General features: G+C 41.0%; 1 protein-coding gene across 1 annotated transcript in view; it reads left to right on the top strand.

The window, feature by feature from the left end:
- Window positions 1-596: 596 nt before the first annotated feature.
- LOC144505396 (NACHT, LRR and PYD domains-containing protein 3-like) overlaps window positions 597-14,636 on the top strand; it is a 38,792-nt gene continuing 24,752 nt past the window's right edge. Inside the window, 10 exon segments of the mRNA XM_078231507.1 lie at window positions 597-689; window positions 802-867; window positions 4,849-5,005; window positions 5,104-5,297; window positions 5,299-6,337; window positions 6,340-6,841; window positions 8,957-9,043; window positions 9,311-9,481; window positions 13,134-13,304; window positions 13,943-14,110. Coding sequence (XP_078087633.1) covers window positions 597-689; window positions 802-867; window positions 4,849-5,005; window positions 5,104-5,297; window positions 5,299-6,337; window positions 6,340-6,841; window positions 8,957-9,043; window positions 9,311-9,481; window positions 13,134-13,304; window positions 13,943-14,110 — 2,648 coding nt within the window.

Here is a 14,636-nt window from a genome sequence, read left to right as displayed (position 1 = left end):
AGAGTCTGCACGTTCTCGCTGTGTCTGCTGGGTTTCTTCATGCTCTCCGGTGTCCACCCACAGTCCGGGACAGGAACTGGTTATGTGCATTTTGTATATTAAATTCTCTCCCAATGTACCCGAACTGGCATCGGAGTGTGCCAACCAGGGAATTTTCACCGTAATTTGTAACATTTTTTTAAAATCCCGCAATCTTGCCCAACAGTTTAGCAGGTTCAACCCAGATATCTGGTTTGTAAGTGTCACTTCTGACGAAATCACCCGAGCCTGAAGTCTGTCTCCCTCTGGAGAAATTTTGCCTTTCTTCTTGAATTGTCCAACATTTTACAGCGATGCTTCAGAATCATTTTTCATGATTATATTATTTATTTTCTGTTCGTCCAATGATGCCTGGTCGACTGCTTGCTTAATATCGGTTAATTTTTTTTTTAAATCTGAGATATTATCACTCAGCAGGTCCATTCTGCTTTTCATTCTCCTTATTTCTATTTCACCCCGCTGCTCAATATTTCCATTATTACTCTTTGCAGAAAGTCACAGAGCTCGTAGAGAAGGGAAAACGAGCGGAGAGTTCCAAACTTCTCATAAATCTGGTTATGGAGAAAGGCTAGCGGGCCCGAAGGGTGATGTGGGAATCGTTTATGAACATGCGCCATGGGGTACCAAAACTGGACAAAATCTTAAAAGAAGTACAGAATTTCGGTGGTTTCAAAACATACAATGAGAACAGTTTCAAGTGCTGCACATTTTGCAATAGTATTACGCAGATTTGGTTTCAACATTTGTTAATGATTTGAACAGGTTCCGATTCAGTTTGTTCCATCGACACCAGTCGAGGTTTGGACGATGTACCCGATTGTGACAAAGGTAAGGAAAAGCCAACTGGCGGGGGTGGGCTGGAGGGTGCGAACAATAATCTTCCATTGTCAGGTGTGCATTGGACGATTCACGTCCACCAGCAAGAAAGAAATGACGTTGAGTTGAACGAAACGATGTTCACAATGAGGTGGAAACAAGTGCTGTGAAAGAATATATGGATGGATTTTTTCATTCATCTATGGGACATGGGCTTCGCTGGCTGGCCAGCATTTACTGCCCATCCCTTGTTGGCCGAAGGCAGTTGAGAGTCAACCACACTGTTGTGGCTCTGGAGTCGCATTTAGGTACGGACCGTCAATTTCCTTCCCTAAATGACATTAGTGAACTAGATTTTTTTTGGACAATCCACAATGGTCATTAGTAGATTCTGTTTTTATTAAATTTAAATTCCACTATCTGCCGTGGCGGGGTTTGAAACCGGGTGCTCATAATAGTTGAGGCTTTGTAATAATAGTCTGTTGATAATATCACTATGCCATCGCCTCGCCTATGTAATTACACGTAGGTTACTTTCCCTCTCAAAGTAAAGCTAAAATATGCCTTTCAAAAAGTTGATATTAATGCTGGTGGTATAATCGTTGTGGATTCCAAATTTCGGATTTACCTTTGCTGTAAATATACAGCTTTCTTGCCATTTCACTCAGCCTGGAAATCAGTTACAATAAAAACGCAAGTTGTTCAATTATGATTTGGCTGCGAATCTCATGCACATTGGATAGGATCCTGATACATTGCGAAACACAAAATAAAAGATTTAGAGACACAGTAAAGCTCAAAACACACGTGGCAGAATTTTGGAACATTGCGAAGTTCCATACACATCTGGCAGTACTCTGATAAACCATATCTCTGCATTGAACCCGATAGACTGTGAGGCAAGATACATGCCTTGCAGGACACTGATATATCGAAACGTCCATGCATATCTTACAGGACCCTGATCAATTGTGACATTTCATAACCATGTTATTTTTCTAAAACTTTGTGGCATCCGAAACACAATGACATGATCCGGATGCACTTTGCAACTGCGTAAAAACCTGGCGCGATTCTGATACATTGTGAAACTGCGTACAAACCTGGCATGATTCTGATATATTGTGAAATCCCACTCATTCTCAGCCAATTCCTGATACCGTTTGAAACCCCATACAAATCTGAACGAACAAGACACATTGTAAACTCCCAAGCATTACTGGATGAATCCTAATAGACAGGCAAACTCCATGCACACCTTGCTGTGTATTGAAACACGGTGCAACTCAGTAAGCACTGGTAGCATCTTGAGATACGCCGACGCTGCATTCATGCCTGGCAGGTTCCTGATACACAGGGAAAAGACATGCTCAAATGGAATGATTCTGATACCCTGTGAAACTGGGTACACAAACTGCAGGGTCCAGAAAGACTGTCCATTTATTCCTGCACGGACATTGACACACTAAAATTGCTCACAATCAGGCGCGACGCCGATGAATTCTCTAAGCACATAAACACCTGGCAGAAATCGAATAAAATCCCAGTACATATCTTGAAATTGTTTGTGAAGTTCAGTACACGATTAAACATTTCTCAAATGTTGTGGAACTGATACACATCGATGAGGATTCATTTACACTTGGAAACCCCAACAACACTTTGCAGGATCATGATCCACTGTGAAAACCGTAGATACCCAGAGAGATCCTGAACTACTGTGAAAAATCAGGGAAAGAAACTGTCAGGCTACTGATACACTGTGAATCTTCGTTGACATCTGGCAGGTTATTGATACACGATGAAAATTTAGAGATGCATGGAGGTATTCTCATCACTGTGAACTCCGATACAAAACTGTTAGCACTCCGATGCACATCTTGAGGGATCCTGATGTACTGTAATGCCCCATAAAAATCTGCCATGCACACCTGGTTAGACCCTGAAGAATTGTGAAACCATATGCACCCTGGCAGGATCGTGAGCCTCTCTAAAATTGCATACAATTGTGGATGTTCCCGATCCATCAATGAGCTTATAGTACTTCTGATACAGTTATAATACAGTGCACTACCTCGTATAGGCAAGCAGCTGCATCCTTACGTAAACCCTACATTTCTGTGTAATTGCTTTGGACAGACAAGTCCGTGATCAAGTAGCTATACTGAGTTATTAAATTTAGCCAGCAGAGACCGCAAAAAAACGTAATGTAGAAAGCTGGAAAATTGTAGCACACGGTTGAGTGTTGGGGAATTTGATGAGTTTGAAAATTTGCACTGACGTTCACGCATTAGGATATTAATAGGTGGATAAATCTGCATAAATCACAATTCGGAAATAATTTGTTAATATTATAAAATCAAGAAAATCGCCAATTTTATTCCACTCCAAGAATAGCTTTCTAGTAGTGGAACCATTTCAAATGCACATACCAAATACTGGGGAGACAGTTGTACTTTCTCAGGCATGCATGCTGGAAGAAGTAACTGGAAAATATAGTCAGGATGAATATTGATTTTCACACATATATAAACGACTAATGAATGTTTATAAAACAATGCTGAAACTTACTTTCAATTTCTGAATCAAAATAAGGCAGGGAATAATAACCATCCACTCCCCCCCACCCCCCTCCCGCCCCTCCACCCCACCCCCCTCCCGCCCCTCCACCCCTCCTCCGTCTCACGCGGCCGCCTCTTAAATAAGCAACCGATGTTTCAGCCTTTAGGCCTTTGTTGTAACTAAATGCAGCAATTTCCATTGTTGATCCTCTTTTTTTTGTTTCGAGCTGTTAAAGCTTTATGTCATTGTCAGTGAATGCAATATCAATATTCTTCCTCTCTTCCCGCGCCCAAAATCATATACAGGAAATTCCCTAACATTTTACTTTTAAAAAAATGACTTGAATCTTTTTTCCCCTTATTCTAATTCGAACTTTCATATTGGCATTAATCTTTACCGATAATCAGGTGAATTAGAAGTGCAGGTGGCACCGCACATAATTGCTCAAAGTCCGATAAAATAATCAAATTAATCCTGCAATCCTGTTTTGTTTCACAGCTCTCGATCTGCACTAATTACAATCAATTTATCGAACAACCTAATTGAGTCCGGTTACAATAAGCAGCGAACTATCTGGTCTAATTCATCATCTCCCTCTCCATCGGTGCCGATAAACAATTTGCAGCAATAAAATAATCTGCTGTGTAACGTAACTATTTAATAATAATATCCTTCCTGGGCTCAGGGCCCAGGAATCTGAATGCATCGTGGTAAAGATGGAGCAATGACAAATAGCGATAGAAAAAAATTGAAAATAGGAGCATGAGTTCTTTTGGGTCTACTATCCTGCCCCACAATAAGCGAGAGAGGAAGAAGCATAGATAAAGTAAAGCATTGTGGAATTATAGGTATTATGGAAATGAAATTGGGTCAGATCATGAAAGGAGGAATCCCTTTGAATGCGAGTTTTCATGTTCAACAGCGCCAGGCATCTAACCAACATATATTGGCGCACAAGGATGTTGATGGGACGGGTTTTAGTTCGCGCTCGGTTGCCGTCAACAGAGTTTGAGACACTTCCAATTTATTGACTATTTGCACTGACAGGCCGGCAGAAAAAGCAGATGCATATTGGAATCTGAATGGATCATTCCTTGACTAGACGGGATCCGGCCGCATAACAAAAGTACAAGTGGGAATTCTTCATAAGTGAGTGAAAGCCGTGTTAAAATTCTAAGTCATAATTAGGGACAATGAGGACATCGAGTGGAACATCATACAGAGGTAGTAATTTACATCCCCAGTACCAAATACGCATAGATGAAACATTTGACACAGTGGAGCTTCGATCCACCCACAATCTACAACTTTCCAAAGATACCCAATTATATCATTACCGATTCATTCCGAAGGTAGTCTTTCAAAGGTTTCTTCATTGGTATATAGATTCTTGGGAAAAAATATGGTTTGTAACTGCTATTTGATGACTAGAGTACATTGCAGACTGATGTCATTGACCATCACCAAATAACTATCACTTCCATAGTCATCTTCGCGATTGGTATCATGAACATCAAGTGCAGATTTGAGAATTTTCTTGCCAATTATTCACTGAAACGAGATATCCAGGAAATGATCTGGTACAGATGTAATTTAAAAATTGTAACATGCAATGGAGGTGCAATAGGCCTCGGAAGAAAAGCTTAATTCAATACAATTAACGCTGCCTGTCTGTTTTAATTCTAGCTGCTCAGCAAAAACACAAAGAAGCTCTCCGGAAAGAAAATGAAAAACTGAGTGTGAACACGATCTTCATAAACGAGGAGGTTAAGATTTTCCAGCTGGTAGATCGATACGTTGAACTGACAATAATTTCTAACTCTCGAGATCGGACATTTGTAGAACATGAACTGCTGGCAAGAGGTCGACATCATGAAGAGGTGGAGAGAGAAACATCTGCGGAAAGAATTAGAGAAAATCCGAACTGACCAATTGTTCCAGAGAAGTGTTTCGCAGAGAAAATCAATTTCCGGGGGTTCAGCAGCAGTGACAGGGGTCCCAGGGATTGGAAAAACCACAATGGTACAAAAAATTGTTGATGACTGGGCCACTGGTAAAATTTACCAAATGTTTCAATTTGTTTTTTGTTTTAAGTTTCGGGATTTGAACATATTCAACTGTAAAATGAGCATATCACATCTGATACTTAATTCCTATCCTTACTTATATAAAAGCCTGGAAAACATTCTGAAGAACCCAGAGGGATTGCTGTTTATATTTGATGGTTTGGATGAATTCAAGGACAGTATTGATTTTGCTGACAATCGGAGAAATACAGAAGCACAGTCCATGTGCACAGATCCCGATTTCCAGTGTGAAGTGTCTGACATTGTGTACAGCTTAATACAGCACAAGCTACTCCCAGGGTGTTCAGTGCTGGTGACCAGCCGCCCCATTGCATTACATTTTTTGGAGAAGGCTGAGATAAGTGTCTGGGCTGAAATACTGGGAATTGTTGGTGATGAACGGAAAAGATATTTCAACAAGTTTTTTGAAGATCAGGCACTGGCAGCAGCTGTTTTCAAACACGTGGAGGAGAACGAGAGTCAGTATACTATGTGCTACAACCCTTCCTACTGCTGGATCCTCGGTCTGTCGCTGGGCCCCTTCTTTGCACAAAGAGACAAGAAAAAGCAGCAAGTTCCCAAAACCATTACACAACTATATTCCTATTATATTTACAACATTCTGAAGAACCATGGCCGAGATATTGAAAGCCCTCGTGATGTGTTGCTGAAGCTTGGTAAGATGGCCTTCGAAGGTGTCTCCGAGAAGAAGATTGTGTTTAGAAATTGTGATTTAATAGCATATGATCTGCAACCTTGCCAGTTCATATCTGGGTTCCTGCTGGAAATTTTGGAGAGAAAGGAATCTGCCCAGAATGCTGTTTACACATTCCCGCACCTCACCATTCACGAGTTTGAGCTGCTCTCGCAAAATTCCTGACTCCAGATCCTGAGGATATGTTGAAGCTCCTCAAGCATGCCCACAGCATGGAAGATGGTCGATTTGAGATACTTCTCCGTTTTGTTGCTGGTCTCTCTTCCCCACAGGCAGTTTGGCTCCTGGAGAAGCTTTTGGGTCGCTTTACTCATCAAACGACCTGCCAAGTGATTAACTGGGTGAAGGAGACTGTTGAAGAACATATTCAACAGGCAAAACATGAAGGTGGTAAAAGAAACCTCCTGAACACCTTGCATTACTTGTTTGAGTCTCAGAATAAAGCACTTGCTCAGTCCACAGTAGGATCTATGGAAGTACTCACTTTTGAGGGACTGAGACTAACCCCGGTTGACTGTGCAGCTCTGAAGCATGCTATTACACTCTGTAATGCAATAAAAGAGCTTCATCTAACGGACTGCTACATTCAAGGCGAAGGGATTCAGCGGTTGGGACCAGTATTGCAAAAGTGTCTTGTATTGAGGTAATCATTTGTCTTGACGTATAAATGTTGAGCATAATGTGCAACACTCGTGGATTTTTTTTTCTTAATCTTATCCCTAGTTAAAAGAATTAAACATATTTGCCATTAATCGAGGCTGCATATAATCGGCAGCTAATGTGTTAGCAACAATTTTGTGCCAACACCTGGAATAAATTTCTAGCCAAGGGTCCCGGTAATTTACTGCTTTATCCGAAGTGTGAGCATGACAATCCAGAAGATTCCTTCAATATACAGAAATAATTACATCCGGATTATCAGTAAGCGATTTTGCTGGAATTGACAAATAAGTAACTAAATTTTCAGCAGTATCTAAAGCACACACACTACTTGGTACCATTCGATTTACACATTACAATGTGATAAAGAGCTGTCCAATGGAGTTCAGTTTTAGATTGCACTAATTTCCTGATATTGCTTCCAATTTCAGGACTTTATTGGAAGGTCAAAATTTAACTTAACGACGTGTTTTGGCTGAATGTTTTTCTTTGCTTCTTTAGTACTCAAGGAAACAATCTCGGAGATTCAGGAGTAACACCACTGTCTATGGCTTTGAGGAACCCAGACTGTAAGATACAGAACCTAAGGTTAGTAATGGAATGCAAGGTGTGTCTTTTTTTGACTATGTTTAGTTCGAGTGTGATGCGTTATTGTTTGTATCAGTGATATATTCGATGGTTAAGATAAATTTATATTATTGATCATTTTGTCACATCATTGGAATCAATAAAACGTAATGAATAAAAACAGGCTTTGATTATGTCTTTAGCCGTAACACAGCATTCTTATTTTGAGTGACAATATTCTAAGTAATCAAAGTACATTTCCCAGAACCAGTAATCCTATAATTGAATTTTGTATTGTAATATTAATGTGGAAAATTAAGCTGTTGGAAATGTCACACATGAGCTGAATGCAGAATAAAATGGGTATCAAACTGAAGGACAAAATGTCTATACATAAAATGCTTCAAACGGCAGAATGCTAGAATAAGAACAGTTTTTTTAGAGACATGTTCAGATGAGATGGACATGTGACAGATGTAATTAAAATAGTATCATGGTCAAGTATTCACGACATAATTATGCTGCACTCTGCAATATAAACAGAGATTTCATTTCTGGCAGAATTTAAGTAAACAAAAGTGCATTAACATTACAAATTAACACATGTGTAGTTAAAATGCGTTATTATCCTACTATCCTAGGACGGAGGTGAAGAGACATTTCTTCACCCAAACAGTGGTGAGCCTGTGGAATTCATTACCACAGGAAGTAGTTGATGCCAAAACATTGACTGAATTCAAGAGGCGGCTGGATATAGCACTTGGGGAGAATGGGATCAAAGGTTATGGGGAAAATCAGGATTGGGCTATTGAGTTGGAAGATCAGCCATGATCGTAATGAATGACGTAGCAGGTTCGAAGGGCCAACTAGCCTCCTCCTGCTCCTATCTTCTATGTTTCGATGTTTCTATTTTTCTAGCCACTGCTGCACCAGACTGACTGTTTGTCGTATAACAGTGAATCATAACCCCGTCCCCCTTTAACATGAAATATATCAATATCACAGAATCATCACATATGTTGCGAGGCACTGTGTATGATAAATATTATTTTATGGGTATTATTTTTGAGAGTACTATAAAATATTGTACATTGTTATTGATATCTGTTCCTGCCATTAATGCACCCTCCTAGTAATGTTAATGTCGATGGTAATGTTACTAATGAACACCGTGGAATAATCTGATTAGTAATAACAATGCAAAATTATTATTATTTATGTTCATTATAAATCATAGATGTAAAATTGGATATAGTCCGAGACTCAAACCAGGGAGTATAATATATACTGATTGTTATATACACACATGATATTCAGATCCATTTGCAGTCCGACTGCAACTTAATATTTAGCAGATCAATCAACCCGTGTTTGTTTTGATGCCCATCTTTGCTGTACCCTCACTATGTTTTACCCTGACATTTATTGTCTTTGCGTTTCACTCCAGACTGGATAACAATGGCCTCACAAATGCGTCTGCTGAGGAATTCGCGTGCGCGCTCCGCACAAACAAATCAATTAAACGTTTGAGCATGCGTAACAATCATTTGGGAGATTCAGGAATGAAACAACTGGCTATTGCTCTGAGGAATCCGGACTGCAAGATACAGGAGCTAGGGTAAAGAACAATTTGTCAGATTGTTTTTATGTTAAGTGGTTATCTATCACGGTACAGCATTAGCAGTAATAATATTACTAGAAATTAGGTTGAAAAGATTGTGCAACACACGCGACTCAAGCACAATTAGGCACAGGAAATAAACTCTTGTCTAACCAATCAATTCTCAGACCCCATGAACATGAAAATAATTAATGCTGTTACAGTGAAAGTGACGATGAACTACGTTGTGATTCACAAATATTTCTGTCTCTCCCTCATTCTGAGCATGGATAAGAATGGTCTCACGGAATCTTGTGTTGACGATCTCGTCTCTGCTTTGGATTCAAACCAATCACTGACCGATCTGAACCTAAATAAAAATAATTTGGGAGCTTCAGGAATGAAAATATTGTCAATGGTTCTGGGAAATCCAAACTGCCAAATGCAGAAATTGCAGTAAGTTTCAATACTTGAGCGTATGTTTCTATGGCTTGCATCCTTTCTGAGTCATAGGCCCGCCTATTCAACAAAACACTTTGTTCTAATGTTCTTCCTATTCCCAGGCCTGCAATATAGATAATGACATTTTTGAGCAATTCAATTTTTCCATATCCCATATACATTCGCCAATGAAATGTTAGCGTGCACAGGATTTTGACTTGGCAGTGTTGGTCGCAAACGCCGCTCATGCACTTTTCTCGCGTTTTATCAGAAGCGTAATCGCGAGTCACAAAGCAGAAAGCGGACAGAAGCAGACGTCCTTATCAAACACTTAGTAAAGACGTTTTGCTACAAATTTTGAAAGATGATGTGAGCAAATGTAAAAGAAATGAAAACAACCACGACCTGTACTCCGAACCAGTTAAAATAAAATAAAAACATCGCGCGCATCCATTTTCGCCTCACAGCTCCCAAACCTGGAGAAGACCAGGGAAGGACGCAGTGGGACGTTATGCCGGGCCCAGCACTGGTTACGTTAACATGCTAAAAATTCCATTATGGGCCTGGGTTGGAAAGAACGTTGTTTTCATTCAATCGGCGCTGTATTGTTAAAACCACAAATGATTGAATCCGTCCAGAGACCGTGGCTCTGATTGGCTGATGGACATCACCCCGCCTCCTCAAACTGATATGTAGGGACATAGGAATTAACAATGGGAGTAGGTAATTTGCCCCGTCGAGCCTGCTCCGCCATTGAAGATGATCATGACTGATTTTTTCCTTGCCTGAACTCCGCTACCCTGCCTGTTCCCCTAAGCCCTTTATCCAGCTTTTCAGCAGAAACATAACTATCTCCTTCTTGAATCTGCTAATCTGATTGAATCTGCCTCCATGTAACGTTAGCATTGGTCATGTCCAGGTGCGCAGAAGTCGCTCTTTTATTTTGCCTACTACTGTGGCAGGCTGCCTGACATCATTGCCCATGCAATCACCAACGTCTTTGGCACTGATCTTTTGCGGTTACCTGGCTGTTGCCAAGGGAAAGAGTATTTTTGATTTCTCAAACACAATTTATATTCACAACACTTAATTCATCCATGACTGGCATGTCTGAATCACACTTGCACTTTTGCTTTCCATGCCTTTGTCCCCACTGGCTTCGTTCTATTGCCACCACAGTTAGTCTTTTGATATGATCTCATTCTCTTATCAGTGAAGTTGAACTCAAACAGATTTGAGCATTTACTGCAGGTAACTGCTTGAGCGAGTCTACCCATGATTCCTTGGCCCACATAATGTGTTATGATCTCCAGCCCTTCTGCTAAAACTGTTCAACATTTGTTGACCATTCTGGCATCCATCTATAAGTCAGCTGTTCTCTTTTCTGGAGACAACCAACTTTGTTTTATGCATGTCCCTTTTTTCTCTACATACACACCTCCAACGGCGAATGTGAGGACCTCACAATCCTATTTGTCATTAAGGCTTCTTCTGAAGATTTTCACACTCAGCCTATCTAACTGAACCAACGTCCTCCTACACAGCGCATGGGCTAGCCCTCAACTCGTCTTTGTCTCCAATTTGTTTCCTATATCCAGTAATCGCATCTCAGAAATTAGCCTAACAATGCGACCAGTCCTTGCTATGACCATTATTTCACTCTGAAGTCCAAATCACACAAACTCCCTTCGTGTTGATCAAGTTAAATAACCACTGAACAGTTCCCTATATTCAGGTACTGATTGGCCCATTCAAGCCTGTCATCAATTCCTCTTGAAAATAAAACTATTGGCCTGCAGAAGCACCTCCAACTGCTCTTTCCCAAGCAATACCCCGGGTTCTGTTGCTGCCTTCCAAAGTCATATGCATATTCGCTGCGTTTCCACATTTGCACATCTTTAGCGAGGTTTTTCTGCCAACCACAATACAGAAATTACAATTGGCATTCAGAAGCAAATAACGTTAGTCTTCTCTGGATTTTCCTTTCACCCATACTACCAATTTCATACCCCTTCCTCATCACATTAGGGAGCATAGAATCCCTACCATGCAGAAAAAGGCCATTCGACCATCGAGCCTGGCACACACTCTCCCAACGACCATCTTACCCAAACCCTCATCTCTGCCCCATCCCCATAGCCCCGCGCATTTGCCATGGCTAATCCACCTAAACTATACGGGGCGAATTTTCCCGTTCTGCATGCCACGGGAATCATAGCGAACGACGGGTGGATCATGGAAAGGTCCGCCCTCTTCTGGCGAGATTTTCTGGTTTTGGGGCGAGCACCGTCGGAAAAACCCGCCGCACGACTTTGGAGTGTGTGGGAAACGGGAGCACCCGGAGGAAACACACGCAGACAGGTTAAAATTTGCAAACTTCAAACTGTCACCCAATCCCGTAATCGAACACAGGTTCCTGATGCTGTGGGACAGCAGTGCTATCCACTGTGCAGAAGCAAATTTTTAACTCGCTTGACCGCCTTTCTGACACTGATGTGAGATTTTCCCTCTATGTCCATTATAAGCTCGTATTTCTTCGAGCGCCAGAACATTAACATTCCGCTCAGGCCTCAGCCCATCTGCTTTTCTTTGTATGTCCAATACATGTGTCGATTTTATGCTGGGCTATTACTGTGGTTCCTGCGCATTTCCTTAATACACGCGAGTGCTTTGAAAATCCTGCTGCCTGCAATGATGCATGCATTAAGTCTGGTTGAACATCTAACCCTTGTGCCAAAATTTGCTTCCATCGTAAAATGTCAGATCCTGATTTATGTATCAGGATCCCATCGCATCACCCAGCTCCCACACCCCCGCCCCTCCAGCCACCCATCCCCCCCCCCCCCTCCCCACAAGCCTCCCCAAGCCCCCGCCCGATCTGCTGTAGCATTCCTATTTCTCTGGAATCCTCCCATTCTGTCTCCTTGCTCATCCCAAATTTCCTATATTCAACCATTGCCAACTGCATCCACAGTTGCCTTGGCCGGTACTTCGGGCATTCCGTGCATAACCCTCCCCGTCTCTATTCTTCTGTGTTTTAAGAGCTGATAATTCAACCTGCCTCTTTTAGTATACCTGATATATTGGGAAGTGGCTCTTGTCATATTCTGTCAAGCAATCAGTTGTGTGCAGCACGTGGGTATGTTTTCACAACGCCGAACATGCCACATAAAATGCAATTCATATTAGAATATTCCACTTTTCATTTTAGTGACTGTCAGTAACATTCTTATTACTAAACGCTATATATTTACGCTGAATACAAAAATGTGTCACTTTATTTTTTCTCCAGGATGGAGAATAATGGCCTCACAGATATGGGAAACAAGTATCACTATTCCGCTATTGGTGCAAATTATTCACTGATGGAACTGAACTTGGATAATAATAAACTCGGAGATTCTGGAGTTAAGCTACTGTTTGCGGCTTTGGCGAACCCAAGCTGTAAAATTCAGAAACTCCAGTAAGTACCATACTGTTCAAATATCTGTTTATCACAACTAACTTGCGAGCAGCTAATGTTGTTAATATCATTAGCGTCATTTAAAAACACAGTTTGTTTCAATCCAAAGAGTGCACACTGTCATTAATAAAATTATGTCAGTCATAATATGAATAATGCACACAGAGCAATTACTCTAATCATGTATTTCTGATCTATCTTAAGTTTGTGGAATAATGGCCTGACAGATTCTTGCGTTGGAGATCTCTCCTCTGCTCTCTCTGTAAACCAGTCACTGATTGTTCTGAACGTGGGTAACAATAAATTGGAAGATTCAGGAGTGAAACTATTATCTGAAGCGCTGAGGAGCCGGGACTCTAAAATCCAGGAATTGCGGTAATCAACATACTGCTTGAAACAGTATTTCTATTAAATCAATGTCTGACATTGAACTTGATTTTTCGCTATCCGCACAGTGTGTTGAATAAGCATTGGAAATTTGTCGTGACAACTACTCGACTTTTTTCTCTTCCGAATCTCTAGGCTATGAAATAACCACCTCACAGATTATTGTGCTGAAGATCTCGCTTCTGTTCTCAGTACAAACCAGCCACTGACGGTTCTGAACCTGGGTAAAAATAAACTTGGAGATTCAGGAGTGCAACGACTGTCCATGGCTCTGAAGGCGTCGCACTGTAAAATACAAGAACTGCAGTAAGCAAAGTTTCTAGATGAATACAGCTTTCACTGGTACATTAATTAATTAAGAAACGTTTTATATTTAACGTCGTCATTATCAGTAACAGGGCCATTGATTCCATTAATGAATTGATCCTGATTATTCAGAGTTCCAAAATGTGTAGGCTAGGGAGATTAGCCATGGCAAATGTGTGGGGTTACAGTGAGAAAGTGGGGGAGAGGGCCTCCGTAAAATACTGTGTCAGAGAGTGGGTGCAGACTCGATTGGCAGACTGGCCACCCTCTGCACTGCAGGAGTTTAATCAGTTTAATGGTACTCTCACTCTTATACACAGGCTATCGAATGTGGGAATAACAGATTGTTGCATAGAAGATCTCACCTCAGCCCTCAGTACAATTGGGTCACTGACTGATTTGTCATTAGGATCAAACGGCTTCACAGACAAATCTGTCCCTCAACTCCGTCACTTCATACGGACCTGCAACAGTCTAAAGCAGATTCGGTGAGTGTTTGTGATAACTTTTTAATGCGTTAGGTCAAGTGTTAATGGTTTCAGTCACCCGTATGCATTTTCTTTTACCTGAAATATTTGTTAATGTTAACTTCCGTCTCTATTATTGAAACAGCCATTCAAACTGTTCATTTCCTGTTCAATCATCAATCTCTTTCAGGCTGACATGGAACCAGTTCAGTTTAACGGGAGAAAATCAGTTGAAGTCCTTCATGGATTCCGACAGTATCTGAGTGTAATTGTGTGAAATTTTAATTATGTCTGAATGAATAAGATGGAAACCAGTTGAATGCATGCTGCTAATTAGACTCGTGGTGAAGACGGCATGGAGGAGAACTGTTAGTTGGGTTTCTTGATTCTTGGAAGCGCAAAACCTCAGGAACGCAGTTCGTGTCAATTGGCATTTTCAAGTGGTTTTGCATTTTACGACTGAGCCGATCCAGGTGCAACCCCTACTTATTGTGTCATTCCACATTCCAGGGTCCGTTTGTTGGAAATTTGGGACATGCCCGGGACA

This window comes from Mustelus asterias, chromosome 16, assembly GCF_964213995.1.
Source record: "Mustelus asterias chromosome 16, sMusAst1.hap1.1, whole genome shotgun sequence".
Taxonomy (NCBI): Eukaryota; Metazoa; Chordata; class Chondrichthyes; order Carcharhiniformes; family Triakidae; genus Mustelus; species Mustelus asterias.
Note: the sequence above shows the minus strand (reverse complement) of the source record. Positions and strands in the feature narration are given on the sequence as shown.